The sequence below is a fragment of the Pyrgilauda ruficollis genome, unplaced genomic scaffold (genome assembly GCF_017590135.1).
Source record: "Pyrgilauda ruficollis isolate IOZ18807 unplaced genomic scaffold, ASM1759013v1 scaffold3, whole genome shotgun sequence".
NCBI classification, from domain to species: Eukaryota; Metazoa; Chordata; class Aves; order Passeriformes; family Passeridae; genus Pyrgilauda; species Pyrgilauda ruficollis.
In genome coordinates, this window is record NW_024524377.1 from 13,722,676 (window position 1) to 13,749,724 (window position 27,049).

The window sequence follows — 27,049 nt, forward strand, 5'->3', positions numbered from 1 at the left end:
GGGCCGGGCGGCGGCCGCGCGTGAGCGGCGGGGCGGGCACGGGGGAGCGGCCCCGGGGCGATGGGGGTACGGCGGCTGGGACGGTGATGGGGGTACGGCGGCTGGGACGGTGATGGGGGTACAGCCGCTCCGGGGGGATGGGGGTACAGCCGCTCCGGGGGTGATGGGGGTTATGGGGGTTACAGCCGCTCCGGGGCGATGAGGGTACGGCGGCTGGGACGGTGATGGGGATACAGCGGCTCTGGGGGTGATGGGGGTTACAGCAGCTTGGGGAAGGGGATCGCGCACGGCCCCGGGCTCGGTGCGGCATTGTCCCGAACACAGAGCTCGGACGGGGCAGGGCGGTGTGGCGGGTGTGGGGCGGGTGGTTCCCGCCGGGCCCATGGCTCAGACATGTCCCGTCCATGGAAGCAGTAGCCATGCCGGAGAGCAGGTCCGTGTTTGAGGCCGCGCAGGACCCCGAGCTCCTGCACGGGCTGACCCTCGTCACCGGCGTCGCTGCGGATGCGGGTGCTGCCCGGCTGGCACCTGCGAGCCTCGGTGCGTGGGCTCCGCGGGAACGGCGGGAGGGAGGTTATGTGACTAACTCGTGTCCACCACAGATTTGGTGTTCTGTCCCCAGCTCAGCTTGGGTGATCACCCCGGAGTTTGGCCATGGGAGCTACCTGGTGGGTGGGTAAATGGGCTTTTTTTTGGTGACACCCCGAGGTCCCCGAAGCTCCTTCAACCATAGGTTTCTTTGGGTTGGCTGAGGAGGGACCGAGGAGGCTCCACTCCCGGCGGTGCAGCCCTTCCTTGTTCTTCCAGAGAAACCTGCAGCAGCCAGCTGTGAGGAGAAGGCCCATGGGGTCGCCGAGGTGCCAGAGAGGATGTGTTGCTTGACCTGCGGGCAGGTGTTTGGGAGCCGGGAGGAGCAGGTGAGCAGGGCTGAGCAGTGTGAAGTGGGAGTGGGGCTGGCATGACTGCTGGGGTCCTGCTGTGGAAGCTCAGCCCCAGCATGGTGTAGCCCAGTGCTGGCTGTTTGCCCACTGCTCACGACCCATGAGCAAACCTTGTATGTTATCAATTACCAGTATCATTTACTGGAAGTAAAGGGTAAGTGCAGCACAGGCCTGTATTTGTTCAGGTTAATTTCCTGGGTAACTCCTTAATATACTGTGATTCTCCAGTCAGGACCACTGAAGGAGCCCAGCATCAGTTTAGTCCTTGGGGTCTGTCACCTCATGCCCTTTGGTGGTGATGGCTTTCATGGACAACCAAGGTGCTGCCAGCTCATACTTTTTTGCTCCACAGACTGAGCACTACCGTCTTGACTGGCACCGCTTCAACCTGAAGCAGCGACTCCTGGGGCGCCGGACGCTTCCTGAAGAGGTGTTTGAGGAGAAAACCCGCACAGGTGAGGGGTTGGACTGTCTGCATTGGGGCCCAGGGGCTGTCAGCAACCTCACTGGGGTTCTGTACAGGGATGAAGCCCTCTGCTAGCGCAGGGTTCCTTTATTCTGTCCCTGTGGCGTCTTCTCAGGATCCAGCAGTGCTCTTGAGCCATTAGGATTTGTTGTAGGCTTTAACTGAGCCCCTGCCTAAGCATGTCTGGGGATCAGAGCCACAAAGTGCTATCTCCCCAGGTCACAGCCTGTTTGTGATATATAGGGTTATTTGACAGAACATTTCTGGGGTCATGGGCACTCTGCAAGTGCCCTTGAAGTCACCTAGAGAGTTTTGGGGAGGCTGTTCAGTAATCTTTTCTTTGTTTCATTGTATCTTTTCTTTTCCTTGCAGGTGATGTTTCCAGCATCTCAGGATCTGACTCAGATAGCTCTGATGTGAGCAGTGAGTCGGAGTTGCTGCCCTCAGTCAGTGACACTCGCCAGACCCCCCAGATTCCCCGCTCCCACAAAGTGCTGCTCCGCAATGCCAAGGGCCAGCTCATCTCTGCCTACCGCTGTGTGCTCCTCACTGGGAAGGCAAGTCACTGCCCAGCTTTTTGGGAGAGGGAGTCCAGAAAAGGTGGGTAGCACTGGGGTGTACATGTCTCTTTGACAGTCTCCTCCCACCTGTGATAGGAAGGGTGGACTCTGGTGCCAGGTCAGAACCCCAGATTTGTTGGTGGCCTGTTATTTGGCTCTGGGGTGCTCCCAGAAACCTGCTTGTGGTGCTAGCAGAGAGGCTGGTCTGTGTCCTGAGGACAGCAGGAGGTAAGGAGGTAATGCCATGGGTGCTAGCAAGGGTGTCTGTGTAGCAGGGTGACATTGAGAAGCCGGTGGAGCTGACAGCGTCACTGCAGAGCCTCGGTGCAAGCACGTGCTGGGTTGTGCTGATGATGGGTGGCGGGCACTTCGCAGGAGCAGTGTTCCGAGGGTGAGTACAGGGGGACAGCGGGACTGTGCCTCTGGGCACAGTCAGCTGCAGCTGCTTTTGCATGTTAACGCCACGCACACTAAGCTCTGTTGCTCGTGCCTGCCCCTCTCCGCAGCCTGCAGGTGCAGGAGCACAAGACCTTCCACCGGTACACGGTGCGAGCACGGCGGGGCACAGCCCAGGGCCTTCGGGATGCCCAGACCCCGGGGGCAGCACCCAGGTCTGCTGGGGCCTCCCTGCGCCGCTACAACGAGGCTGCGCTGCTCCAGGTGAGGAGGCAGCGCTGGGCTCCCGGCAGGGAGTGCTCCTCTCCAGGCTGCCTCTGACAGGTGGTGCCACACTGCTGCTGGAGGGCATGGCAGGGGCGGTGGGCTTGGAAAAGGGGCAGGGCCCAACTGAGGCTACTCTCTTCTGGATTTGTCCCTGCTCCAGAGCTACATTTGCCCTCATAGTGTGCTCAGGATCCCACAAAGCTTCTCCTTTCTCCCCAGGATATTCAGGACCTCCTGGCAGCCTGGGCAGAGCACCTGAACGAAGCTCAGCGCATCTTCCTCCGGGCCCCTCATCACAACCGTGCGCTGCTCTTCGGTGGCAGGAACCCACCCCTCACCCGAGGGGACCCTCGCATCTGCCACATCCCCCTCAGCACCCGCAGGCCCACCCTGCGAGAGGTGCTGCGAGTCCACGCCACGCTGGCCAGCCTGCAGGTGTATGGTGAGTTGAGTTGCACCAGCCCTTGTGCCTGTGGGTCAGGGCAGGTGGGGTGACGTGGTCCCTTGTGCATTAGGGGACGCTACCCTGTGGGGTGGAGGTGCTAGCTCTTCAGCCCTCAGTCCCTGGAGACATGGGGTGCTCCCTGTCCCCAGGCAATGACGGGAGCACCCTTGCTGCCCAGGGAAGGACACGCCACTGGACGACATCACTGGGTCCCCCCGGAAGGTCTGGCAGAAGAGGCAGCAGAAGGCAGAAGTGGATCCCCCGCAGGAGGACACAGCTGGTGAGTTGAACCATGGAGGGAGACGTGACTTTGAGAAAGCAGGAGGGGTCTGATGTTATGGCATGGGCCAGATTTGCAGGGTGCGGCTGGACAGGAGAAAGACAGGGTGTTCTTGGCTCAGAGCCCCAGGTGATTAGTTCTGTGTGTGGAGTCTTAGCCCCAGTCTTATCACCCCCCTCAGCCCCAGAGGAGGAAGAGGAAGAGGAGGAAGAAAGCCCTGCAGAACTGGAGACTGTGGAAGTGACACTGGGGACCTTGGACCTCCGGGAGTTCGAAGTGATGCCCAAGCGAAACCGCAAAAGGAGGAAGAAGAGGGACAAGAAGGTGGAGAAAGGTGAGGGGAAGAATTGGCAGGGTCAGTGTAGGAAGGCCATGGCTGGGATGCAGGCTGACTCTGACCCACTTCCTCATGTGTTGCCTGTGCAGGGCCTTGTGCTAAAGAGACTGGTGGGCAGCCTGGCTTGGAGCCAGTGGCAGAGCTGCAGGGGGAGGCTGAGGCTGGGCTGCTTCCCTGGAGCAGTGGAGGTAAGTGGTGTTGGGAGCTGTGTTGGCTGGATGCCTTGCCCCATTTACTGGTGGCTTTTCAGTGGGGTGAAGAACACATTGTCCTGCAGATGCCAAGAACAGCTGTGTCTGAGAAGTCTTTAGTGACTTTGAGTGAGCTGTGTGTTTGGAGCCAAGGGGGCCAGGCAGCACCTGGCTAAGCCAGGTGTGGTGGGGGGATTGGAGTGGGTCTTACTTCAGGAGGAGACTTGGCTGCTGACAACAGTGCCTAGCAATGCCACAGCACATGGCCACAGACTCTGAGGGTGCTGGAGATCCTGCAGTGCCCAAATCCAGCTAGCAAGCTGATGCATTGTGTGCGTTCTCTAGGCAGACCAGAGTGCTGCTCAGCCCAGTCTGCCCATTGGACTCCTCTCTTGTTCTTCCCTCACAGGAGACCCTCAGACCCAGCTCTGCGATGCTCTGTTCACTGCCTGCAAGACAGGGGATGTGCAGACACTGCAGCACCTCCTGGGCATGCCAGAGAATGGGGGCCCGCCAGAGCACAGTGAGGATGGGGAGTCTCTGGATATGGCCCGCTCCCTGCTGAACCAGCCCGTGGACGAGCGTGGCTGCACCCTGCTTCATGTGGCAGCACAGGCTGGCAGGGCTGAGGCTGTGTGTCTGCTGCTGGAGGCAGGGGCAGACCCTGCCCTCAGGTATGGCTGCAGGGCACCCAGTGGTTCACAACTCCTGTTGTGGGAATCTAGCAATTCACTCCCCAGCCACAGGAAACTGGTGCCGCTCTTGTCCAGGGACAGCCAGTATTGGTCTCTGTGACCTGGGACGTCTGGGGTTTTTATGGGAGGCCTAGGAGCTGAACCACCCTTCTCTCTGCCTGCCTAGTCTGGCATGGCAGCAGGTGGGCACTGCCTCAAAGTGCACCCAGGTTTATTGGTAGGCATTTCCAAGGGCCAGGATGAGACAAAAGCCCCATGCAGGGCCTTTGAGAGGCAAGGACTCGGAAGATTCTGGTATAGGAATAAGGAACTTTCCCCTCCTTGGCTGTGATACTGTGGCCTGCAGTACACACTGCTCATCTCTGGGGTCTCTGGGCTCACAGCCCAGCGGGATGCAGACAGTAAGATGGCAGTGTGAGCGAGCTGGTCTCCTTGTCTCACAGGGACAGGCAGGAGAGGACCCCATACTGCATCTCTGCTGACAGACGGACCCGCAATGCCTTCCGCAAGTTCATGGTGGACCATCCAGACAAGTACGACTACAGCCGTGCCAGGGTGGGTGCCTGCCCTCTGCCCTGGAACCCCAGAGGGGAGCCCCAGAGCAAAGCTCTTCTTTCCCACTTGTGCACTGCCCCGCTCAGTGGGAGATGCTGCCTGCCCTCAGGTGCCTGGGCCCCTGACACAGGAGATGGAGGCCAAGAAGCTGGAGAAGAAGCGGGCACAGAAAGCCCAGCGGAAGCAACGGGAGCAAGCACAGCGCGAGGAGCAGCACCGCTGGGAGCAGGAGCAGGAAAAGAAGCAGTGGTTTGCAGCCCTGTCTGACAGGGAGAAGGTGAGGATTGGGAAGGGGATCCAGCCCAGACAGGGCAGTGCTGGTGTGGTGGGCTCTGAGCCCAGCAGCTCCCAGGGGCTGCAGGGCTGAGCTGTCTCTGCTCCCCAGAGGGCACTGGCTGCTGAGCGGAGGCTGGCTGCACAGCTGCAGGACACCGGCACGACTCTTGCCAACATCAGGTAACCATCCCAGCAGCATGGCTCTGAAGACAAATTCTCCCATGTCAGTACAGCTCTTCCCCGCCTTTCTTGCTCCAGTTCTCATTTCCAGTCCAAAGCTATTCCTGACCACTCAATTCCCGGTAGTGCTTGTGTAAAAGTTTTCCTCCCTCTCTTGCCCTGCTCCCCTGAAATATTTTGCTAAGGATGACTTGGTGCACTTGCAGTCAATTCTACAGCAAGCCAACTTGCCATTCCCATGTCCCTGTTTACTTTCCTCTGCCACTCCATCGGGTTTGTTGGCAGCCAGCACTCCCCATGCTTATCTGGGCAGGGGCTTTAAAACCTTTATAGGGCCAAGCCCCTAAATGTTCATGCTGCCTCCAAGTGCCTCACATCACACTCTGACAGAGCATCTCCCCCAGGGAGTATGTCCTGGCCAGGCCGCTGGGTGAGCACATCAGCCCTGTGTGAGCAGAGGAGCCCCAGCTCCCTCAGGCTGCTGCTGTCTTGTGTCACAGTCCAGGCAGGGAATCCTTTCCTCTTCTAACCCTTTTGCAAGTGTCCCCTTTGCTCAGGGCCAGCTCTGCTCTTTCCTGCAGCCGCTGCTGGCAGTGTGGAGAGTCCCTGTTGGGACGGATCCCTTTCCACTACCTCGACTTCTCCTTCTGTTCCACGGCCTGCCTGCAAACGCACCGCCGGGCCCAGGCTGGCCGCACCTAACGCTGGAGACTGCTGCCACCTGCCAAGGACCACCGTGGTGGGACATGGCTGAGCACTGGCTGTGCAGCAAGGGAGAACCTGTGCAGCAGCGATGGTCAGAGGGACTGAGCTGGCCACGTCACTCTCCAGGGCAGCTCTGGCAAGGCTCTGGGCATGAATATCACTCTGGGTGGTAACTCTGACAAAGTTAGTAACTGAGAGGTCTCCGTGTGCTAGTGTGAGGGGCTGGGACTGTTTGGTGGCCTGGCTTCAGGAAGAGGTCCTGCTGCCAGCTTTTCTCATGGCTACCTCATAGGTCGCTATCTGTAGGTGTAAGGACAGATCCTGACACATACAGACCCTGCAGCCCTGAGCTACCTCCAGCCATGCCTGTGGACACCATCAAGGCTGTGCTTTTACCTCTCCTCTCCTGGCTGCCATCAGCATCTCAGCCGTCATGTTAGCAACTACTTCCTCCACCTACATTGTCAATAAAGAGGTGCCTTGACCCCCTGGCCATGGGGGAATCAGCATGGTCACGGGAACTGTTTGGGATGAGTGTGGCATTGACATGCAAATCAAGCTCAGTCCTGAGTCCCTTACCCATTAGCACAGGCCCTGCCTGTCTCCAGAGGTCTGTGCCAGGACCTGTACCCCTTTCCTTAGCCCCTGTTCTTCATCAGCCCCCCGCCATCTCCCCAGCCCCAGTGAGAGGCAAGGCCAATGCCCAGCAGTGTTTACTCTGTGGCCGTGGTGCTGCAGCCAAGGGTCCTGTTGTAAAGGGGTCGGTCAAGGAAGAGCACGAGAGGAGCGGGAGGTGCCCCTTCTAGCTCCAGCACTGTGATGTTGTTGGGGCGGCCAGCGTGCAGCACCGAGCCAGGCACAAAGAGCGTCTGCTGGGGCCCACGGCAGCTCCAGTACCGGCCCAAGTTGAAGCCATTTATCCACAGCAGTCCCTGGAAGATGACGGAGATGGGACTGAGCTGTGTCCTGGTCCACTCTTACCCCTTTCCCAGTTATGCACTGCCTTACCTTGCTCCAACCTGGGAACTTCACGAAGGTGTCCCAGGCAATGTCAGGTGTCTCAAAGGTTCCAGTGTAGAAGGCTGGCCCCATTCGGCCCCCACTGCTTGATTTTGGCAGAGCAGCGTGGGGCCAGCCCTGTTGGACTGCAGTGTCTATGGCCAGGGGATAGATCAGCCAGTTGCTGAGAGGCCTGGAGTTCAATGAGAGGTTTCCCAGCAAGCCCTGAGATGGAACAGGAGGGGCAATAAAGGAGCAGTATCTACCAGGACACTGGCAACCCCAGGGCATGTCCCCCAGGCAGCAGTGAAGGTGGGATGGGATCCCCTCTAAGGAGTGAAGGGCCCTGGCAGCTGTGGCAGCATAAGTGGGAGAGGGGTGCTAGTCTCTGAGCCCTGTCCTGGCAGGTTTGAGATGAACCAGGGAGCAGGACTGGGATTAGCCCCTCCAAGGCTGGACTCTGTCTCAGGTGGCAGTAGAGAGAGTGTTTGGTCACATGGGTTGCCAGGCCATCCCCTCTGGAGCCTCAGGGCCCTCTTCCCTTACCTTGAAGTCACTGGTGTTGGCCCCGAAGCTGATCCTGCCCATGTTCTCCATGAGTATGTCCAGGGTGTCCCCTGCCCTGCCTGTGACATGCAGTGTTGTCTGCCCGTCCCGCTCCAGCGTTCCCTGGTACTCCTGCAGGCACACAGCATCCTGCTGCCAGCCTGCCAGAGCCAGGGCTGCTCTCTGCCCCCAGAGGAGGCAAATTTGGGCCCAAGAGCCACCCTGCAAAGGCTCAGCATGGCTTTTGGCACCCTGGCTGTCCCCAAGACCCTCAGATGGCACAGCCCCACTGCCAGCAGGTCCCACAGCCCTCTAGAGCCCTGTCCCAGGGACTGGTGTGCTCCCATAGCCTCACCTTCTGCAGCATCACATAGCCACGGTCACAGATGCTGTGGGGAGCAGCACCCAGGGTGGCTGGGTCTGGGACATCCCAGGGCAGCTGTGTGTGGTACACCACAAAGCCATGGACCTGCAGGACACAGTGCAGTGGCACAGGAAGGGAAATGGAGCCTGAAGTGAGCTCTGCTCCTCTGCCCCAGAGCCAGGGTCAGGCAGACAGGAGCGTCTCCTCAGCGTCCACCACTACACCCAGCCTCTCACCTGCTTTAGGGCCTCAAAGGTGAGAGGGAACTGGCTCTGGATGGGCCCAGAGGGGCACAGCACATCCAAGACATCCAGGAGGTCAGCATACTGCAGAGAGGGATGGGTGCTGGGCAGTTGAGCAGTGCCACGCTGGGGCAGTACAGCCTTCAGGACAGGAACTCACCTTCCGCAGGGCCACCCGGCCATAGGCATACTTGGGGGTGGCAGGTGGCATCGGACCAGCTGGCACGGGCTGGAACTGAACAGCAGACTGTCAGCTGCCCCATGGCAAGCAGGGAGATGTCCCTTGCCCTGCTGGTACACAAGCAGCAGTGCCCAGTACTGTCCCCTTATTCCTGCCAGGTTCGTTACCTTGCTGATGACCGTGCGAATGGCAAACAGCTTCTCAGTGGGGTCTCCTGCCTCCGAGAGGGGGGCATCATAGTCATAGCTGGTGGTCACTGGTTTGTACTGGCCCTTGTAGTCAGCACCTGGACAAAGAAGGGGCTCTGGCACAGCCCAGGGCATGGAACCCAGCCCCAGGCTGGCTGCAGTGCCATGTGGGGGCATGACCCAGAACTGTGAGCCCCTGCACAGGCACGAAAGGAGTCCCCAGGAGGAGACAAGCTTGGGTTCAAGGGCCCTTGGCTATGTGTCAACCTGCCCCATGGGACAGAACAAGAGCCTGAAGCAGGTTTCTCAGGGATGGCCGAGGAAAGCCCCCCAGCCCTGCAGCGTGCCCCCCCTCTCCCTAGAGCAAGGCTCTACTCACCACTCCAGTAGGCAAAATTCGTCCCTCCATGGAACATGTACCTATGACACACCCCAGAGAGCCTGGTCAGCAACCCCACAGACCCAGCAGGGGCTCACCAGGTACTGCCCCTTCCCTCCAGCACCCACAGTCCCTGCTGGCCTGATCCCAGTGGGATGAAGGCAAGAGGTGATGCCCACTCCCCTGGTGGCTGTGCCCTCTGCCAGCTGACTACTTGCATGTTGATGCTGGCTCCCAGCTGCAGCATGTCCTCCAGCCCCCGGGCCACCCACGCCGCGCTGGTGCTGGCATGTGCCTCGCCCCAGTAGTCCAGCCAACCTGTGTAGTACTCAGAGTTTACCTGGAGGACAAAGACACTGTCACCTGCAGCCTGGAGCCAGCGCCCCTCCTTGCCTCACTGCCTGGCGCCTCTGCCTCCCCAAAGCCGCTGTGGGTCATTCCCCCACAGCATCCATGCCAAGCTCACCAGGGGCCCCTTCGGTTCCACGCGGCGCTGGGCACCAAATGCCTCCGTCACATTGGATCCTGTGCAGGTGCAGAGGGGGAGGTTTGAGCAGGACAGAGAAGGCACCCACATCCTCTGTGTCCTCCTCCTCCTCCCCCACAGGGATACCTGGCCCAAAGTCAATGGTGGCATAGAGCCTCTGCAGCGTGCCACAGCGCAGCTCCTCCGCTCGCGCGCTGTCGGTGGTGAAGAGCAGCACCTCGCCCCCCAGCAGCGCCCGAAAGGAGCCCAGCAGGTGCCGTAGGTATCCATAGTCACAGGCGTAGTAGCTCCCATATTCATTTTCCACCTGTGAGCAGGGCAGGGACTGGCACGCAGTATGCACGTGGCAGGGCTGCAGACAGGTTCCACTGCCCACTGGGATGAGCACCAACCTCCCCCCTTTCCTCTGGACATCATCAGGGGAGTCCTCAGCACAACCTTCCAGTCCCACCGTGAGCTCCAGCTCCGTCAGCTCTGTCCCTCAAACCACAGCTGTGGTACCTCAGATTCCCAGTCCTTGGATTTAAATCTAGGTCCAGTAGTTGGGAGGGATTTATCCGAGCTTTGCTGGGTAAGGTCTTTGTGTAGGGGATACTGGTGGCTTTTTGGGGCACGTCCAAGACAACTCAGAGCAGGGCACAGGGCTGGGCCTCACAGCACCTTACCTGCACACTGATGATATTCCCTCCCTGGTGGTACAGGCGTGGCTTGATCTTGGGCAGCAGGACATGGAGCCAGGAGTCCACAGCTGCCAGGTAGGCTGGAGGGACAGAGGCAGGGCAGGGGCTGGCTGCAGCATCCACCCCAGCCCACCTGCAGCCAGCCTGCCAGGAGGAAGACACAGCAGATGGGGCAGGGTCAAGCAAGATGGGGAAGTGGAATACAAACTATGGGGCTCTCAAAGGATGGAGAAGATGATGGGAAAGACCACAGAGGCAGAGCTGGCAGGTGTGTGGAGACGATGCCAGGACTAGCACCAGGCTGTAAGGACATGGTGGCCAGAGCCCTGTGCTGATCCTCACCAGGGTGGGAAGTGCGCAGGATGATGTCTGGTTTCCACAGCAGCCAGGCAGGCAAGCCACCCTGGAAAAACACACACGGCAGAGAGGGAGGCACAGAAACTGCTCAGCAGCCTGGGCTTGCACACTGCTGAAATGAGCCGTGCAATGCTAGTGCTTGGCACCAGCACGGCCTGTGGCCTTTGGGAACAGCCTGGGCACAGCGGGCACGGCACTGGAGTCAGCGCGGCAGCCAGAAGGGCCAACCCTGCTGTGCCTTCCCAGACCACCCGTCACCCCTCTGTGCCAGGCTGGGAGCCTCACCATCTCCCACTCTGCACAGATGTAGGGCCCTGGCCGCAGGATCACCAGAAGTCCCAGCTCAGCTGTCAGGTCCAGGAAGGCTTCCACATCCCGGTTCCCAGAGAAGTCATAAACTCCTGGCAGTGTCTCATGGTAGTTCCAGGGGACATAGCTGGGGTGAGAGGGGAGATCAGCATGCAGGGGCTAAGGACACCATGACAGGACAGCACGACAGGGAACCATCCCACCAGCTGGTCCCTCTGCTTCTGGGAGTTGGCCTGCAGCCTGAGCTGAGTATGGCAAGTTGGGCTGGACTGGAACTAGCCCACACTCATGCTTGTGTCTAGCAGGGGTGACCTGGGGATGGGGGGGGGGGGGTCACAGCCAAGTGCAAATGTTGGTGCTTGCTCCCCGTGGTCAGACAACATCCGTGTCTCTGTTCCTACTGATCCCAGAAACCCCGTGGTGGCTGCGGGCTGTGCACCACCAGGGCTGTCGCCATGGCTTACACCTGCACAGTGCTGAGCCCGCTCATGTACATCTTGAGCAGCCGGTCCCTCCAGGCAGGGCGCGGGACGCGGGCGTAGTGGATGCTGCCCGAGATGTAGCGGAAAGGGGCACCATCCTTGCGGAAGCAGTTGTGTTCGTAATCCAGCTGGAAGGAGCGCGCCGAAGGGGAGGCCTGCAGGAAAAGGGAAGAGCTGGAGGCTTGCAGAACCTCCCCGATCCCAGCCGCCCCCTCCCGTGCTTCCCGGGACAGGCACTGACGGGGCCGAACTGTCCTGGGAGAGCAGGAGCGGGGAGCTGAGCCTCCCCGCTAATCAAACACCCGGCGGCTGAGCTGGTGGCCTTTGTGGGGACGGTGCTACTGGGGTGGGTGCTGCGAGGGCAGGGAAGGAGCTGGGAATGCAAGCTGGGACATTGTGGCAGGAAATGGGCTGCTGCAGAGGGGAGCTATAGCACGCCGAGCAGGGAGACGGATCGGGAAGGCAGATTCGGGAGGCTCCTTCCCAGCTCAGTCCTGCGCGCTTCGCCCAGACTTTGCACCCTCGTTTGCTAACCTGCGTGTGCAGGAGCCCCGCTGCCAGCAGCAGGGCGAGAGCCGGCAGTCCCATGCTCGCCGGGTGCCCGGCAGGCCCGGGACGCGGGACGAGGCTGGACGTGGCCCCCGCCACCACGTGGTGCGGGAAGGATCTTGGCCAGAGCTTCCTTCTCCCGGTTCCAAGCGCAGGCAGCTGGAACAGCTGGGGCGGGACCACGGGAAAGGGGTGGCGGCTCCGACCCTCCACGTCTGGCCAGCCGCGCATCAGCCCCGCAAAGCCCACCCAGCAGGGGATGCGGGCGGCACAGCCAGCTCCGGCCGGCGGGCACACCTCTGGTGCCCAGTGCGGTGGGGAGTGACAATCAAAGTGAGGGGACAAGGGGCCTCATGAAAGTGTCACCACCAGGCAGAAGCCCTCCATAGAATTCAGCCCGCTTGCTCCATCAGAGGTGGTGATGGAAAGCTCTGATCGGAGGGTTGCTGCTGCTGCTGCTGCTGGATGAGGGGAAGGAAAACGTCCCCGGGCCGAGGGCTGGAGCTGCTGACAGAGCTAGTGACAGGGGTGCCGGGAGGTGCTGCAGGACAGGCCGAGCCGCCAGGCGCAGGGAGGGCAGATCCCGGCAGCGGGCAGCGGGAGGCGGTGCCGCCGCCCCGCCCCGGGTGACGCGGCGGAGACGCGGCGGTGACGCGCGGCACCGGGCGATGACGCGCACGGGCGATGGGGCAGGCGCTGTGCGTCTGCTCCCGCGGCACCGTCAGCCTGGGGGGAGCGCGGTACCTCCTGCTCCACCGCCTGGCAGAGGGGTGCGCGGCGGGCTGGGGCGCGGGGGGCTCGGGCGGGCGGCCCCGAGCTCCGGGAGGGATGCTCGGGCAAGGGGGGTCCGAGGGCCGAGGGAGTGCTCGGGCGTGGGGGGGATGCTTGGGCGTGCCTGTGTGTGGGGGATGCTCGGGCATGGAGGTACGCGGGCTGGGGGTGCTTGTAGAAGGAGGGCTTGGGTGTGGCGGCATGCTCGGGCATGGAGGTGCTTGTGCACGGGAGATGATTTGGCATTGGGGTGATGCTCAGGGTGGTTGTGCATGCGGACATGCTTGGGGATGGGGTGACACTCAGGCACGGGATGCTCGGGCAGGGTGGGGAGATGCTTGAGTTCAGGTCACCTTGGGGAAGTACTTAGACTTGGTGAGGGATGATGCTTCGGCATTGGGGGTGCTTGTGCATGATAGATGATTCTCCTGCTGAGTGACAGGGAAGGGTTGGTCATTCTCAGAAGTGGGTGCTTGGAGCCATGGCAGTGGGGATGATTGAGCCAGTGGGGTTTTTCATACACAGAGGTGATGCTTTGGGTTCTTCACAGATGCCTGCAAGATGGGAAGATGTGCATACCTGGGGACTTCATGCCACCCTCTGTCCCCCTCCCCTGGGTGCTTGTAGATGAGACTGGGCACAGGGCCCCAGCATGGATGTCACAGCCCTCAACCCACGCTATTCTTGACTCCTTGCAGGGGCTTCAGCTATGTGGACCTGGTGGAGGGGCTGCGGGATGGGCGCTTCTACGCCCTGAAGCGCATCCTGTGCCACGACAAGGAGGACCGCCAGGCCGCCCTGCACGAGGTGGAGATGCACGGCCTCTTCGACCACCCCAACATCCTGCGCCTGGTGGCCCACTGCATGGTGGAGAAGGGCACCAAGCACGAAGCCTGGCTTCTGCTGCCCTATGTGAAGGTGAGAGGGGCTTTCCTGGCTGCTCCATCACCCCAGGAGCAGCAGTGGTGACCAGCTGCTTGTGTTTGCCAGGGGGGAACCCTCTGGAGAGAGGTGGAAGCACTGCGGGAGAAAGGCACCTTCATGCCAGAGCAGCGGATCCTCCTCATCCTCCATGGGATCTGCCGTGGGCTGCAAGCCATCCACAGCAAGGGCTATGCACACAGGTGAGGGCTGGCAGCACTGGCTGGGGAGATTGGCAGGGGCCCCAGTGGGCACTCAGTGATGTCCATCCCCACAGGGACCTCAAGCCCACCAATGTGCTGCTGGATGAGGATGACCAGCCTGTGCTGATGGACTTGGGCTCCATGAACCAAGCTCGCATCGAAGTCAACAGCTCTCGGGAGGCCATGGCTGTGCAGGTGGGTGGCCTGGGATGTCACCCCATGAGCCTGTCCCTGCTCCAGTCCTTTCATCCCCATCCTCCTCTTAGCAGGACTGGGCTGCCCAGCGTTGCACCATCTCCTACCGTGCCCCCGAGCTCTTCACAGTGCCGAGCCAGTGCGTGATAGATGAGCGTACAGATATCTGGGTAAGGATCCAGCCCTCTGGCCTCCCCCATCCCGCTGCTGCTGGGCTGCACTGACCCCACCTCGCTCCAGTCCTTAGGCTGTGTGCTGTACTGCATGATGTTTGGAGAGGGCCCCTATGATGCCATCTTCCAGAAGGGTGACAGTGTGGCTCTGGCGGTTCAGAACCCCCTCACGTTGCCCTCCACAACCAGGTGAGGGGCTGGGGAGGGTGACCCCGTTCCTGGGTGGCCCCCTGTCCTGTGCACCACATGGGTCCTCCCCTTGCTGTCTTTCTTCCAGATACTCGGCTGCCTTGCAGCGCCTGCTCTTCTCCATGATGACAGTGAACCCCCAGGAGAGACCCAGCATAAATGAAATCCTCCACCAACTGGAGGGGCTGCAGCCAGCACCGCCGGGACAGGACACCACGCAGATCTGAGCCCATCCCCTTCCAGTGGAGACGCCAGGGGAAAAGCAGCTGCCCTAATCCCTGCTGCCCTGCAGACCTGTTGCAGAGGGGATTGATGCCCTGGGGGAGAGCTGCTGCTCTGTCCTGGAGGTGTGTTGGATTTGGAGTGTTCTGTGCCCTGGATGCTGCTGCCTGGGCCTTGGTCTGTGCTCCTGAGCTGTGGATATGTGATCTGCTGCTAAACATGGGTCCCTTGCCAGCTGCTGCCTTCCCTGGGGGTGGCAGAAGAGGATGTTGTGGGACCCCTCCTGGGGATGGGAGCCCTGCAGCTCTGTGCCCCAGGAAGGTTGCTGCTGCCCGGAGCAGAGCTGCGGGCCGGATCCCGGTGCTGTGCTGGAGGGAGGCAGAGGGAGTGCCCACTCTGCCATTGCTCTTGGCACTGATGTTGCCTTGTGTTTGAAGTAAAGTATGTTCTTGCAGAGCTGTGGCTGTGTCCCTGTCTGCAGGGAGGGGTTCTGCCGGGGCATGGGAAGAGCAGGGCACGCTGTCTGGGTTCGGCAGCCAAGCGTTGCTGGAGGCAAAGGGCAGCGGAGGCCAGCCGGGGCAGCATAGCCAGAGCATTAGCAGTAAGCAGGGAAAGTTAATCCCTGGCCCCAGAATGCTCCTATTGGGAGCTAACACAACTGCAGCTGGAGCCAGACACTGCTGTTCAGAGCCTCCAGAGCTGGGCACTGCAGGACAGGGATCAGCACAGGCAGGCAGGCAGTGGCAGCGGTACAGGCAGAACTTTTCTGCTGCCCATGAAGAGGGAGGTAGATGCCCACACTGGGAAGCTGCCAGACCTTGGGAGGCAGGAGCAGCAGCTCTGCTCTGGTGGGGGTATGCAGAGCATGGGGACACCACAACCACCCCAGCAGAGGACACCCCCAGCCCAAGGGGGACCCTTGGCTGGAGGGGCTCACTGGGGCTCCAGCAGGTGGGCTACCCACAGAGAGGAGGTAAAAAACGAGATGCAGACAAGCAGTTTGACAGGGAGCATTCCCCTCCTTTAATCCTCTCACTGCACACAGCAGTACAGCAGCCGCGGGGGTTTGTGCCATGCTGGGTGCCACTGCAGAGTGCACCCTCTGCACCACAGAGCCAGGCATACTCCTTACCCTGTATGGTGACCACAGGGGCAGGGCTGCCAGATTGCTCCCACTGCTTCAATAACTATCTTTTCTGGCAATCCCACCTACCCTTGGCCGCAAATGAGAAGACCCAAAAGTTGCCATTCTTTTCTTGCTCACACTAAATCTGCTCCCCTGAGCTCCAGGATACAACATGGGGCCATATATCACATGAGGAAGCGGTACCCACCCCTGGCTGGAGTAACGAGTGGGGTGGGATGTGTGCCACGGCACCAGGGACTAGACCCCAGGGCTCTTACCTGCACAGATAGCAAGCTGGAGCTGGAGCAGAGCACTGGGAGGAAGCATAGCAGCACCAGCAGCAGGGCTGAAGCACTCACCACACACCTGACCTGGCAAGAAACCAATACAGCTGGGGGCATACTGGGACACACAGAGGCTCTGAAACGGTTTATTGCAAAGGGTTTCTGCAGGTAACACAGGGAAGGAGCGTGGTCCTTTTTTGGCGGAGGCTTCTCTACTCCTCACCCTCTTCTTCATCCTCGTAGGAGTCCAGGCCCACTTCCTCGTAATCCTTCTCCAGAGCGGCCATGTCTTCCCGCGCCTCGGAGAACTCCCCTTCCTCCATGCCCTCGCCCACGTACCAGTGCACGAAGGCGCGCTTGGCGTACATCAGGTCAAACTTGTGGTCCAGGCGAGCCCAGGCCTCGGCGATGGCCGTGGTGTTGCTCAGCATGCAGACGGCGCGCTGCACCTTGGCCAGGTCCCCCCCCGGCACCACCGTGGGCGGCTGGTAGTTGATGCCCACCTTGAAGCCCGTGGGGCACCAGTCCACAAACTGGATGCTGCGTTTGGTCTTGATGGTGGCGATGGCGGCGTTGACGTCCTTGGGCACCACGTCCCCACGGTACAGCAGGCAGCAGGCCATGTACTTGCCATGGCGAGGGTCACACTTCACCATCTGGTTAGCCGGCTCAAAGCAGGAGTTGGTGATTTCGGCTACCGACAGCTGCTCATGATAAGCCTTCTCTGCGGAGATGACAGGGGCATAGGTGGCCAGGGGGAAGTGAATGCGAGGGTAGGGCACCAGGTTGGTCTGGAACTCGGTCAGATCCACATTCAGGGCTCCATCAAACCGTAGTGATGCTGTAATGGATGAGACAATCTGACTGATGAGTCTGTTCAAGTTGGTGTAGGTTGGGCGCTCGATGTCCAGGTTCCGGCGGCAGATGTCGTAGATGGCCTCGTTGTCCACCATGAAAGCACAGTCCGAGTGCTCCAATGTACTGTGGGTGGTGAGAATGGAGTTGTAGGGCTCTACCACAGCAGTGGAGACTTGTGGTGCCGGGTAGATGGAGAATTCCAGCTTGGACTTCTTGCCGTAATCAACAGAGAGTCGCTCCATCAACAGGGAGGTGAATCCAGAGCCAGTGCCACCTCCAAAACTGTGAAACACCAGGAATCCCTGGAGGCCTGTGCACTGGTCAGCCTGTGGAGAGGGATGAGGAGAGATTACTCTGAGATACATTTCTTTGTGGCAGTCTGGCTTTGCAGAAGTCCCTTCAGGACCTGGTGTATCCCTGCCCTGGTCAGCTGCATATCCCACCCAGGGTGCAGCATGGCTTGCAGTGTGCTGTGAGCCGCAGCAGGACGCTGGACCCCAGTCCAGGGAGACACATCCCCTCTCTGCAGTCACTTACCAGCTTACGGATCCTGTCCAGCACTTGATCAATGATCTCTTTGCCGATGGTGTAGTGCCCACGGGCGTAGTTGTTGGCAGCATCCTCTTTGCCAGTGATCATCTGTTCGGGGTGGAAGAGCTGCCGGTAGACTCCTCCCCGAACCTCATCTAGGAGAGAACAGGGGCAGGTTGAGCCCAGGGGAGGCTGCTGGTTTGAGCCGGCCGCCAAGCAGACACGTGGGTGCTAGCAGCCATCCCTCACCTTGGCTCCGCCTGCCTGTGGCATGGCCAAGGACCCACACGTCAGCAAAGCCAACACCAGCATCGGGTTTCTCTGGCATGAGGAGGTGGCTGCCACCTTCCTGCGCAGCTCAGCTTCTCCCACCCTTCAGGAGCTGCCTGCCCACAGCCCAGCAGGAGCTGCCGTGCCGGTTGGGCTGGTTTCTCTCTGTGCACATGTGGTACAAGCACCGCTGACTCTAAGACACTTCAAGAACAAAAGCAGGTGCTCACGTTTGTGGTTTCTCCTGGGGAAAAAAAAAGGGCCCTCTGGGTCGAACACAGTGCAGGATATTGTCAGAAGACCACGAGCACCAGCTGCCTGCTACATACCCCTGGGGGCACCTCAGGCTGTGTGAACTCCAGGGAGCGTCCTGCAGTGGAGGTTGTTGCCCAAAATAATGACCACTATCAGAGCCCCATTAGGGTGCACTCACCAATCACGGTGGGCTCCAGGTCCACGAAGATGGCCCGTGGGACGTGCTTGCCAGCGCCAGTCTCACAGAAGAAGGTGGTGAAGGAGTCGTCCCCTCCGCCAATGGTTTTGTCGCTGGGCATCTGCCCGTCGGGCTGGATGCCGTGCTCCAGGCAGTACAGCTCCCAGCAGGTGTTGCCCATCTGGACGCCGGCCTGGCCGACGTGGACGGAGATGCACTCGCGCTGGGGAGGGGGAGGCAGGGTCAGATCCTGGCACAGCTCTGTCCTGCCTGCTCCAGGGAGGGCTCTGGCTGGTGCCAGTGCCACACAGTCACCCACACTGGACCTGCTCTGGTCAGTGGTCCCAGAGAGGACATTTTCCTTTGGGTGACCTCCTGCATCACCCTGAGGGGCTCCCCATAGCTGGCGTTGCCCTCAGCCATGCACAGGCACCATGCCAGATCAAGAGCCAGCATTGGCATCCCTCAGCCCCTGCCCTCAATGGACTCTGGCTGGGCCTGTCCTCCAGCAGTAAGGGGAGCAGAGCCTGGCCCAGCTACTCTGCCAGGGTCCCTGGCAGCCTCAGCCCCTTCCCCATGCAACAGCAGTCCAGTGAGGAGCTGAGCTGACAGGTACACACATTTAACCCATGAGGGGCAATCAGCATGGGCAAACCCCTCTGCCTGATGGGCCAGAGCCAGATAAGCAGTACTGCAGCGTCAGTGGCCTTGGGGACGCAAGGGTGGTAGGTGGCAGCCAGCTAAGGGCTGGCAATGAAGACCAGCAGTTTCTGAGGCAACACAGATTCCCTGGGCTACCCAGTCCCAACCCTGTGCTGCAAAACCCGTGTCGGCAGAAGTGATGAGGAGCAGGCTGTGAGCTGGAGATGTGCCTCATGCACTCCATTCCGGAGGTGCAGGCCTGTTCCGCTACTCCAGCATCCCTTCTCTGCTGTCCCTGGCACACCACCTCTGTCCTAGCATCCCTGTTTCACTGCTCCTGGTATCTCTGCCTCCCTGAGCAGGACATCCCGACTCAGCCTCGAGGTCCTGGAGCAATTCACTCCTGCATTTCCCAACTGCACAGTGCTTTTAGCCGCGATGGGGTCCGTGCCCCGGTCCAGCACCCGGGTAGGACAAGGGCTCCTTCTTCCCGCGGGAGGGCCAAGAGCAGCCCCGGCCACAGAGAGGAAGGGAGGGCAGGGGGGCAGGTTCCCCGGCAGGGCCCGGTCAGCGCTGCGGCGGGCAGAGCGCTGCGCTGCGCCTTCTGGCACGGCCCCGGCCCACTCCTGAGCCGCTAAATATAGACAGCTCCAGCCCCGGGCGAGGGCAGCGGCCACTGCCCGCCTCGGAGACCGTCCCCAGCCCGCTCCGCCGCTGCCAGACGCCCGCGGGATGACACTGAAGGCACGGGACCCCCACACCCGTTCCCCGCCGCCAACCCCGCCGGGGCGAGCGCTGCCGCGGGCAGAGCCCCGCCGAACGCCCCGCTCCGGCCCCCGGTGCCCGGCGGGCGCCTCCACCCTCGGCAGCTGTCCCCGTCCATCGCGGCCACCGCTCCCCAGCGGCGAGGTCACCCCCGCTATCCCCAGCGCCCCCCCGCGCTGCGCCGGCGGTGGCGGGAGGGGGACAGGCGCCCCAGGGCCGGTGGCGGCGGGCGTGGGGAAGGAGGGGACGCGTCGCGACGGCTCCAGCGGGCACGGTGCTGCGGGGGCACTGCCGGGGGGCTGCCGGGAGCCCTCCCCGCCGCCGTGCCCGCCTCCCGGCCCGCACTCACCATGTTGCGGCGGGCGGTGCGGGCTGTCCCGGCGGCTCGGTGCGGCGGGGCTCGGCGCGGAGCTGCGGCTGCTGCAATCCCCGCCGCAGCGCTCTCTTATAGGTGGGAGGGGCTTGGTGCCGCCACGCCCCCTTATTTGGGTACACTTGCATGCGGGGAGGGGGTACCCCCTTCGGGGGCCGCGGGAGCCCGGCGGGGTCCGCTCGGCTGCGGAGGAGCCCCGAGGTGCGGGGCCCGAAGCTGCTCCCCCTTCTCTGCCGGGAGGAAGGCAGGGGCATCGGTGCAGGCTGTCGGCAGGAGGCCTGGGGATCAGCTCTCAGGGGTGACGGGCAGTGCTGAGACACCAGCACCGGAGGCAGCGCAGGAGGAACAATCCCTAACCTGTCCTGCTACCAGCTCACCCAAGGGTGTGGGGAGACCCCGAGTCTACCTGGGCCTCTAGAACTGGAGAAAGGAGGAGAAACGCCATAGAGACACGTATCAGATTCAGAAGCCCGCTTTGTCCCTCAAACCTCCCTTTGCCATCAATGCCCTGGGAGGCTCCAGCCAACATTTGCCCTTCTCTCCCGGTGGGGACAGGCAGGCAGTGCTGCACAACCCTGTGAGGCTGCAGATCTGCATGACAAATCTGGGCTGCCAAAAAAGGGTCATTGCAGCCTGCTTGCTGTTAATAACTTGTGACTACATTCAGAGCAGCAGCTCTGTTTGAGCCCTGGCCAGTGCAGCCACCCCTGCCAAGGCCAGGGCTGATACTGCTACTGAGGATGCCTGGACCATCACTTGAATGCTGCCTGAGCAGGGAGAGGGCTCTGTCTTTGATGCCAGGACCTTGGGTCATGCAGCCACCCCTCCCTGGCCAGGGGGGATGAATGGGTCTCTGCTGCTCAGCAGCATGCCAGGAGACACTACTGGGTCCCTTGTCCAGGACAGAGGTCCAGGATAACTTCTAGAAAAAGCTGTAGGACACAATCCAACTCCTACCTCCTTCTGGTGGCAGTCATGTCTGTGAAGATACAGGGAGATGTCAGCAATGAAATGACTCTGAAGGAGCAGATTCCCTCCTTCCCCCAGAATCAGACAAAACATAAGGAGTGGATCAGAGCAGCACCTGAAGTAAGGGGCAGTGACTCCTGCCCTGGCATAGCAGCAGAAGGCACCACTCAGTCTGAGCCTGGCACTCCAGTCACAGGCAAGCAGCGCAGTGCCAGCAGCGTTGCGCAGAGGGATGAGTGCCTGGCTGCGCTCCAGCGGCCAGGGCTGGCCCCCACTCTCCCCTCCAGCTGACACGGGTGCATGCTGGGAGGAGGAGGGCAGGGGAGGACAGCCCCTGTGGGTCAATATAGCTGAAGCATTAGTGGTAAGCAGGGAAAATTAATCTCTGGAAACAGCACACTGGATAATGGGTAACAGAAATCTCCAGTTTGCAGCTGGAGCCAGGAGCTGATGCTGGGAATCCTTACCACGAGGCAGGGCAGTGAGAGGACTCAGAATGGGGACAATGCAGATGATCTGGGCCAGGTAGAGTGGGGCCACATGCCCCAGGGGGAAGGCAGAGCACTGGCAGAGCAGGGCAGGCTGAGGGCAGAGGTACTCCCAGACAGAGGACCACATGCCGAAACTTGGTACTTCTCCTATCACATCAGCAGCACTCCTGCGGATCCTTTGGTGGACATGCTCCGGCACCTTTGTAGAGCCTGCCATGTGTCCTGGACCTATCCCTCTGCTATGGGGCTCTTACCTAAGCGGGGAGCTGGAGCAGAGCACTGGGAGGAAGCATAGCAGCACCAGCAGCAGGGCTGAAGCACTCACCACACACCTGACCTGGCAAGAAACCAATACAGCTGGGGGCATACTGGGACACACAGAGGCTCTGAAACGGTTTATTGCAAAGGGTTTCTGCAGGTAACACAGGGAAGGAGCGTGGTCCTTTTTTGGCGGAGGCTTCTCTACTCCTCACCCTCTTCTTCATCCTCGTAGGAGTCCAGGCCCACTTCCTCGTAATCCTTCTCCAGAGCGGCCATGTCTTCCCGCGCCTCGGAGAACTCCCCTTCCTCCATGCCCTCGCCCACGTACCAGTGCACGAAGGCGCGCTTGGCGTACATCAGGTCAAACTTGTGGTCCAGGCGAGCCCAGGCCTCGGCGATGGCCGTGGTGTTGCTCAGCATGCAGACGGCGCGCTGCACCTTGGCCAGGTCCCCCCCCGGCACCACCGTGGGCGGCTGGTAGTTGATGCCCACCTTGAAGCCCGTGGGGCACCAGTCCACAAACTGGATGCTGCGTTTGGTCTTGATGGTGGCGATGGCGGCGTTGACGTCCTTGGGCACCACGTCCCCGCGGTACAGCAGGCAGCAGGCCATGTACTTGCCATGGCGAGGGTCACACTTCACCATCTGGTTAGCCGGCTCAAAGCAGGAGTTGGTGATTTCTGACACAGACAGCTGCTCATGGTAAGCTCTCTCAGCAGAAACCACGGGGGCATAGGTGGCCAGGGGGAAGTGAATGCGAGGGTAGGGCACCAGGTTGGTCTGGAACTCGGTCAGATCCACATTCAGGGCTCCATCAAACCGTAGTGATGCCGTGATGGATGACACAACCTGGCTGATGAGTCTGTTCAAGTTGGTGTAGGTTGGGCGCTCGATGTCCAGGTTCCGGCGGCAGATGTCGTAGATGGCCTCGTTGTCCACCATGAAAGCACAGTCCGAGTGCTCCAATGTACTGTGGGTGGTGAGAATGGAGTTGTAGGGCTCTACCACAGCAGTGGAGACTTGTGGTGCCGGGTAGATGGAGAATTCCAGCTTGGACTTCTTGCCGTAATCAACAGAGAGTCGCTCCATCAACAGGGAGGTGAATCCAGAGCCAGTGCCACCTCCAAAACTACGAAATACAAGGAATCCCTGGAGGCCTGTGCACTGGTCAGCCTGTGGAGAGAGACAAGTAAGGTTCCCTCAAGCACTGACTTGGCTGGAGGGAAGTTTCAGAGTTTTGTTTATGTAGGTGCAGATTCCTCGCAAGGCACAGCAGAGCTCACAACATGCTCCCACCCCCTGAATGATGCTGGACCCCAGTCCAGGGAGACACATCCCCTCTCTGCAGTCACTTACCAGCTTACGGATCCTGTCCAGCACTTGATCAATGATCTCTTTGCCGATGGTGTAGTGCCCACGGGCGTAGTTGTTGGCAGCATCCTCTTTGCCAGTGATCATCTGTTCGGGGTGGAAGAGCTGCCGGTAGACTCCTCCCCGAATCTCATCTAGGAGAGAGTGGCAAAATAGATTTGCTAACTGGATCTGGGGAAAGGTAGCAGGAGCACTCTTGGGAGTGTCCTGCAGTGGAGGTTGTTGCCCAAAATAATGACCACTATCAGAGCCCCATTAGGGTGTACTCACCAATCACGGTGGGCTCCAGGTCCACGAAGATGGCCCGTGGGACGTGCTTGCCAGCGCCAGTCTCACAGAAGAAGGTGGTGAAGGAGTCGTCCCCTCCGCCAATGGTTTTGTCGCTGGGCATCTGCCCGTCGGGCTGGATGCCGTGCTCCAGGCAGTACAGCTCCCAGCAGGTGTTGCCCATCTGGACGCCGGCCTGGCCGACGTGGACGGAGATGCACTCGCGCTGGGGAGGGGGAGGCAGGGTCAGATCCCAGCAGAAACCAGAAATGCATTCACTGCAGGAAGTGCACAGCCCTGGAAGGGCAGCTCTGGCCCTCGCCAGCTTGGGCAAGCCTCATTGCCCTCGTGCCTGGGTGCCCTGTGTCCATTTCAGTTTTTCTGCTTTCTCCCATATCTAGTGCTCTACCTCTCATCACTTCACTGACCATATCAGGGGCCCAAGGAGATGAGACCCATCTGCAGGAGTCCAGGATATCAGGCCACCCACCCCCTGAACTGGCCTCACCCACAGCCCTGGATAGCATCCAGTGAGCATCTTCTCCACTGCCCAAACATTTGGCTTGGGGGCTGAGGCCCAGCAGCATCTGGCACAGCCCCTGTTGCAATTCCAACAGCAGAGCTGAAGGCTGAGATAGCAGAGCACCACCAGGACACTGGGAGCTGAGGGCACTGAGGGTGGGTGCCCAGCAAGAGCGGGGATTTACAAACATGAATGGATGCCATGCTTTGAGACTCAGCTTTCCTAAATTAGCTCTAGAGGAGGAGGAAGCATTCACTGCATTTTTTAAGTCAACAGAAAGGCTGAGGTGGGAGGGTCTCCTAGCTCACAGCTTCAAGGGTAGTCTCAGGTCCCCCAGGAGAAGCCAGATGAAGGTGGGCTCTACAACCTCACTCCCTTCAGATGTGGCACCCCAGAGCCTGCAGTTTTTTTGTAAGAATGAAAGTATTCCATGCCTTAGATCTGCTGTTGCCAAGGATTTGGATGTGTCATCAGGCACAACTGAGTCAGAGGAGCATCCAAATCAGAATTTCCAGAGCCATGGTGCCCCACTATGAGTCAGCTGGCAGGAAGCTGGTGGAACCAGCCATTTTGCCCTCAGGAGCAGGGCAATGACTGCTGTCCCACAAAGTTGCACAGGATGCAGCATGTCCTGGCTCTCTGCATCTAAAGTGCTTCCAGTGCTGCTTTTCAGAGGCAGCACTGACAGTGAGGGATGGCAAAAAAATAAGCCCTTGATACCCATGGTGAGAGGCAGAAGCCCATGTCCTCACCTTTCCCAAAGCTGAGGTGCAAGAAGAGCAATGCAATACCCCACCTATCCCTCCCAGCAGTCCATAAATGTTGTGTAACACAAGAAGCCAAGGGTAAGACCTGAGGACTTAAGACCTGAGGTAAGTCTTCCAAGATCCTCTACAGAAGGGCATAGGAAACACTTGGCACAGATGCAAGCACCTCAAGGAAGAGGAGATGAGAGAGGACTCCTCCCTGCCAAAGGACCTTGTGAATCAGCTCGGTGGTGGCAGAGGGTTATACTGCTCACTGCACTCCATCCCAACAACAAGCAGCAGCCGGGACTGGCTCTGTGGGACTCAGCACTGACAATAGGCTGGGCAGAGCCCAGCAGCACCAGGACGCAGTAGTGTTGGTCACCAGCCAGCAGACTCTGCCTTCTTCACGGCAAAGTCTGGCACAGGAAGGGCTAGGAGCATGGCTCCGCGGGACAGCAGGCAGGGTGCCCGGGAAACCTTGAGGCTGGGATGCTCTCCAGGGCAGCTGGAGAGCTCACGAGCCAGAGATCGCCGCAGGACCACGGCGGCAGGGCAGCCTGGCAGCCCACCCACAGTGATGCCCACGCTTGGAGCAGGGCAGTGGGTGAAGGAAGCCACAGCTTACTGCCGGAGCTCAGCTGCGGGCCGGCAGCGTGGGGGGCTGGCAGACGGGACAAACTCCCGCAGCCGGGGGTGGCACCGCGGGACACGGGCAGGGACCCACACTATTAAAAGTGGGAGAGGGATGAGACGTGGCGTGTCCGCCCCAGCACCGGGTCTCGGCAGCCGGGCGGCTCGCTGGCGGCCTCCTTGCCACGGGTACAAGGGGATGCTTAAAGAAGGGAGGCTGCTGAGAGCCGGGGAGGGAGCAGCTCAGGAAGAGGCTGAAGCCAGGCAAAGGCAGGGCGAGCACAGCCGGCGCTCCCGTGGCCGGCTGCCCGCATTTCTGGGCTCCCGGGAAGCCGCGGAGAGCCCAGCCCGCTCCGGGGTGCCCTCGCAGCACCGGAGGGAGAGAGCAGCCGGGGCTGGCACTCACCATGATGCCGCCGCTGCCGCACGACCTGCCTGTCCCCGGAGTGCCGCAGCTCCGCACGCCGGGACGGCCCCGCCGCCGCCGCCTTATAGCGGGGGCGGCACCGGCGCTCCGGGGCGGGCCGCCCCGCCCGGGACAGCCCCGAGCGCTTCATAGATTTGAGTGCATTGCGCATATTTGCATAGATTTGCATAGATGGGGCTGTGCTGCCTGGCGGGCTGCATGCTGGGGCATTCGGGGAGCAGCATCCCTGAGTGGGGCACGGGAGACCCGGGGGTCCCCTCGAGGAAAGGGCAGTGGGGCATCAGCGTTGTTCCTGCTATGCTTGCCAGTCTTGGCAGAGGCGTTCTGCTGAAGAACAGAGATGGCACCTTCCAGCTTGGTGTCCTGCTGGTGAAAGGCACCGCCCAGGCACTAACCAGGAGAGACTTCAGGGGCTGAAGCAGGAAAGCCAGGGAAGAGCTTGGCCCAGGTCCTCCCTCCTAGTGGGCTTAGGTGCTGATGTGATCCTTGAGCAAGCAGTGAGCCAGGTCTCTGCCAGCTACCCAAGGCTTCTTGAAAAACACCTGGGAGAATTTCTGGAGGACACACTGGTGGAGAACACCCTCCAGAGATGAGCCCAAACTTTCCTAACCTCTTTGGAGATCACTGAGAAAAAAGCAGGGAGACTCAGTCCTGTCCTTTGTGTCAAGGCCCTCAAGAACAGTTGTTGAAAAGCCCTGCCTGCCAAAGGCTGCTTCTCCATCCTGGCTCTGCATTACCTTCACTGGTTTGATCTGATTTCACAAAGCTGTATGAAATGAATAGTGAGGGTGTAGGGAGAGCTTGGAGCACCTTGGAGGGGTTTTATTGGAGTCTACAGTGACTTCACTGATGTCTGGCCTTACTACAATGAATAATGTGTCCTATCCCCTCCAAAATACTCAAAGCATCCACTGTGGTGCAGAACCAGCCCTGCCTCTGCTTCAGCGCTCTGACTTAATGAGTTTTCACTGAAAAGTGCTGTCATCTCTCAGCTTGATCTGAAAGTTGAAAGCTGGACCTAAATTATCCACCCACAATAGCCTTTCTTTGTGCCTGAGTCACCTGGAAAGTGTCACCTTCACTGATGAGCGTGAGTGAAGTGACTGAAAGCAAGAATACTGCTGCAAAGCCTGTGCTGGTGTCTAAGCAACACATTTTTGAGACCTGCAGAAATGGCTGAGCCAGAGGATCAGAGTGGGTTTAATCAAGTCGATGGGAAAATATTGAGTTGTTTTTTTGTTTTTTTTTTTTTTCCACAGAGATGCCCCAGGTAGGAAGTGCTGCTGAACCTGCACAGGATTCTGTGGTGACTGGATAACTCTGGAAATGCCTCCCTGTGGTATAAACG

The 27,049-nt window shown here is 60.2% G+C and overlaps 4 protein-coding genes and 1 pseudogene across 11 annotated transcripts; 2 read left to right on the top strand and 3 right to left on the bottom strand.

Annotated features, from left to right (window-relative positions):
• Window positions 1-9: 9 nt before the first annotated feature.
• ANKZF1 (ankyrin repeat and zinc finger peptidyl tRNA hydrolase 1) lies at window positions 10-6,820 on the top strand. 7 transcript variants are annotated; one of them, XM_041473560.1, is made up of 16 exons: window positions 10-118; window positions 415-540; window positions 808-917; window positions 1,294-1,396; window positions 1,780-1,964; window positions 2,240-2,358; window positions 2,474-2,627; window positions 2,850-3,072; window positions 3,254-3,355; window positions 3,537-3,689; window positions 3,782-3,880; window positions 4,293-4,557; window positions 5,022-5,133; window positions 5,243-5,410; window positions 5,519-5,589; window positions 6,171-6,820. In XM_041473560.1, the coding sequence occupies exons 2-16, from the start codon at window positions 420-422 to the stop codon at window positions 6,289-6,291; spliced, it is 2,106 nt and encodes a 701-aa protein (XP_041329494.1). In that variant the 5' UTR covers window positions 10-118; window positions 415-419; the 3' UTR covers window positions 6,292-6,820. The 7 variants fall into 7 exon arrangements, with proteins under 7 accessions (XP_041329494.1, XP_041329492.1, XP_041329493.1 ...); XM_041473558.1 differs by having other exon boundaries at window positions 12-66; XM_041473559.1 differs by having other exon boundaries at window positions 40-92.
• Window positions 6,821-7,007: 187 nt separating this feature from the next.
• Window positions 7,008-12,638, bottom strand: GLB1L (galactosidase beta 1 like). The gene is made up of 16 exons (XM_041473563.1): window positions 12,043-12,638; window positions 11,491-11,663; window positions 11,003-11,153; window positions 10,703-10,763; window positions 10,346-10,440; window positions 9,807-9,987; window positions 9,660-9,718; window positions 9,412-9,533; window positions 9,194-9,234; window positions 8,794-8,912; window positions 8,606-8,680; window positions 8,440-8,529; window positions 8,195-8,308; window positions 7,840-7,971; window positions 7,303-7,518; window positions 7,008-7,226 (listed from the first exon to the last, which is right to left on the bottom strand). The coding sequence occupies exons 1-16, from the start codon at window positions 12,286-12,288 to the stop codon at window positions 7,008-7,010; spliced, it is 2,094 nt and encodes a 697-aa protein (XP_041329497.1). The 5' UTR covers window positions 12,289-12,638.
• Window positions 12,639-12,697: 59 nt separating this feature from the next.
• On the top strand, window positions 12,698-15,180 carry STK16 (serine/threonine kinase 16). The gene is made up of 7 exons (XM_041473595.1): window positions 12,698-12,827; window positions 13,527-13,746; window positions 13,819-13,952; window positions 14,027-14,147; window positions 14,222-14,317; window positions 14,388-14,509; window positions 14,598-15,180. The coding sequence occupies exons 1-7, from the start codon at window positions 12,742-12,744 to the stop codon at window positions 14,734-14,736; spliced, it is 918 nt and encodes a 305-aa protein (XP_041329529.1). The 5' UTR covers window positions 12,698-12,741; the 3' UTR covers window positions 14,737-15,180.
• A 1,091-nt stretch (window positions 15,181-16,271) lies between these two features.
• On the bottom strand, window positions 16,272-20,099 carry LOC121356789 (tubulin alpha-5 chain). Its single transcript, XM_041473574.1, has 4 exons — window positions 19,990-20,099; window positions 18,234-18,456; window positions 17,537-17,685; window positions 16,272-17,325 (listed from the first exon to the last, which is right to left on the bottom strand). Exons 1-4 carry the CDS (start codon window positions 19,990-19,992, stop codon window positions 16,354-16,356), a joined length of 1,347 nt encoding a protein of 448 aa, XP_041329508.1. The 5' UTR covers window positions 19,993-20,099; the 3' UTR covers window positions 16,272-16,353.
• Window positions 20,100-21,853: 1,754 nt separating this feature from the next.
• On the bottom strand, window positions 21,854-26,422 carry LOC121356683 (annotated as a pseudogene). The gene is made up of 5 exons (XR_005955608.1): window positions 26,405-26,422; window positions 25,681-26,159; window positions 23,376-23,598; window positions 23,091-23,239; window positions 21,854-22,907 (listed from the first exon to the last, which is right to left on the bottom strand). The product of XR_005955608.1 is annotated as a tubulin alpha-4A chain-like (transcript).
• Between the last annotated feature and the right edge of the window lie 627 nt (window positions 26,423-27,049).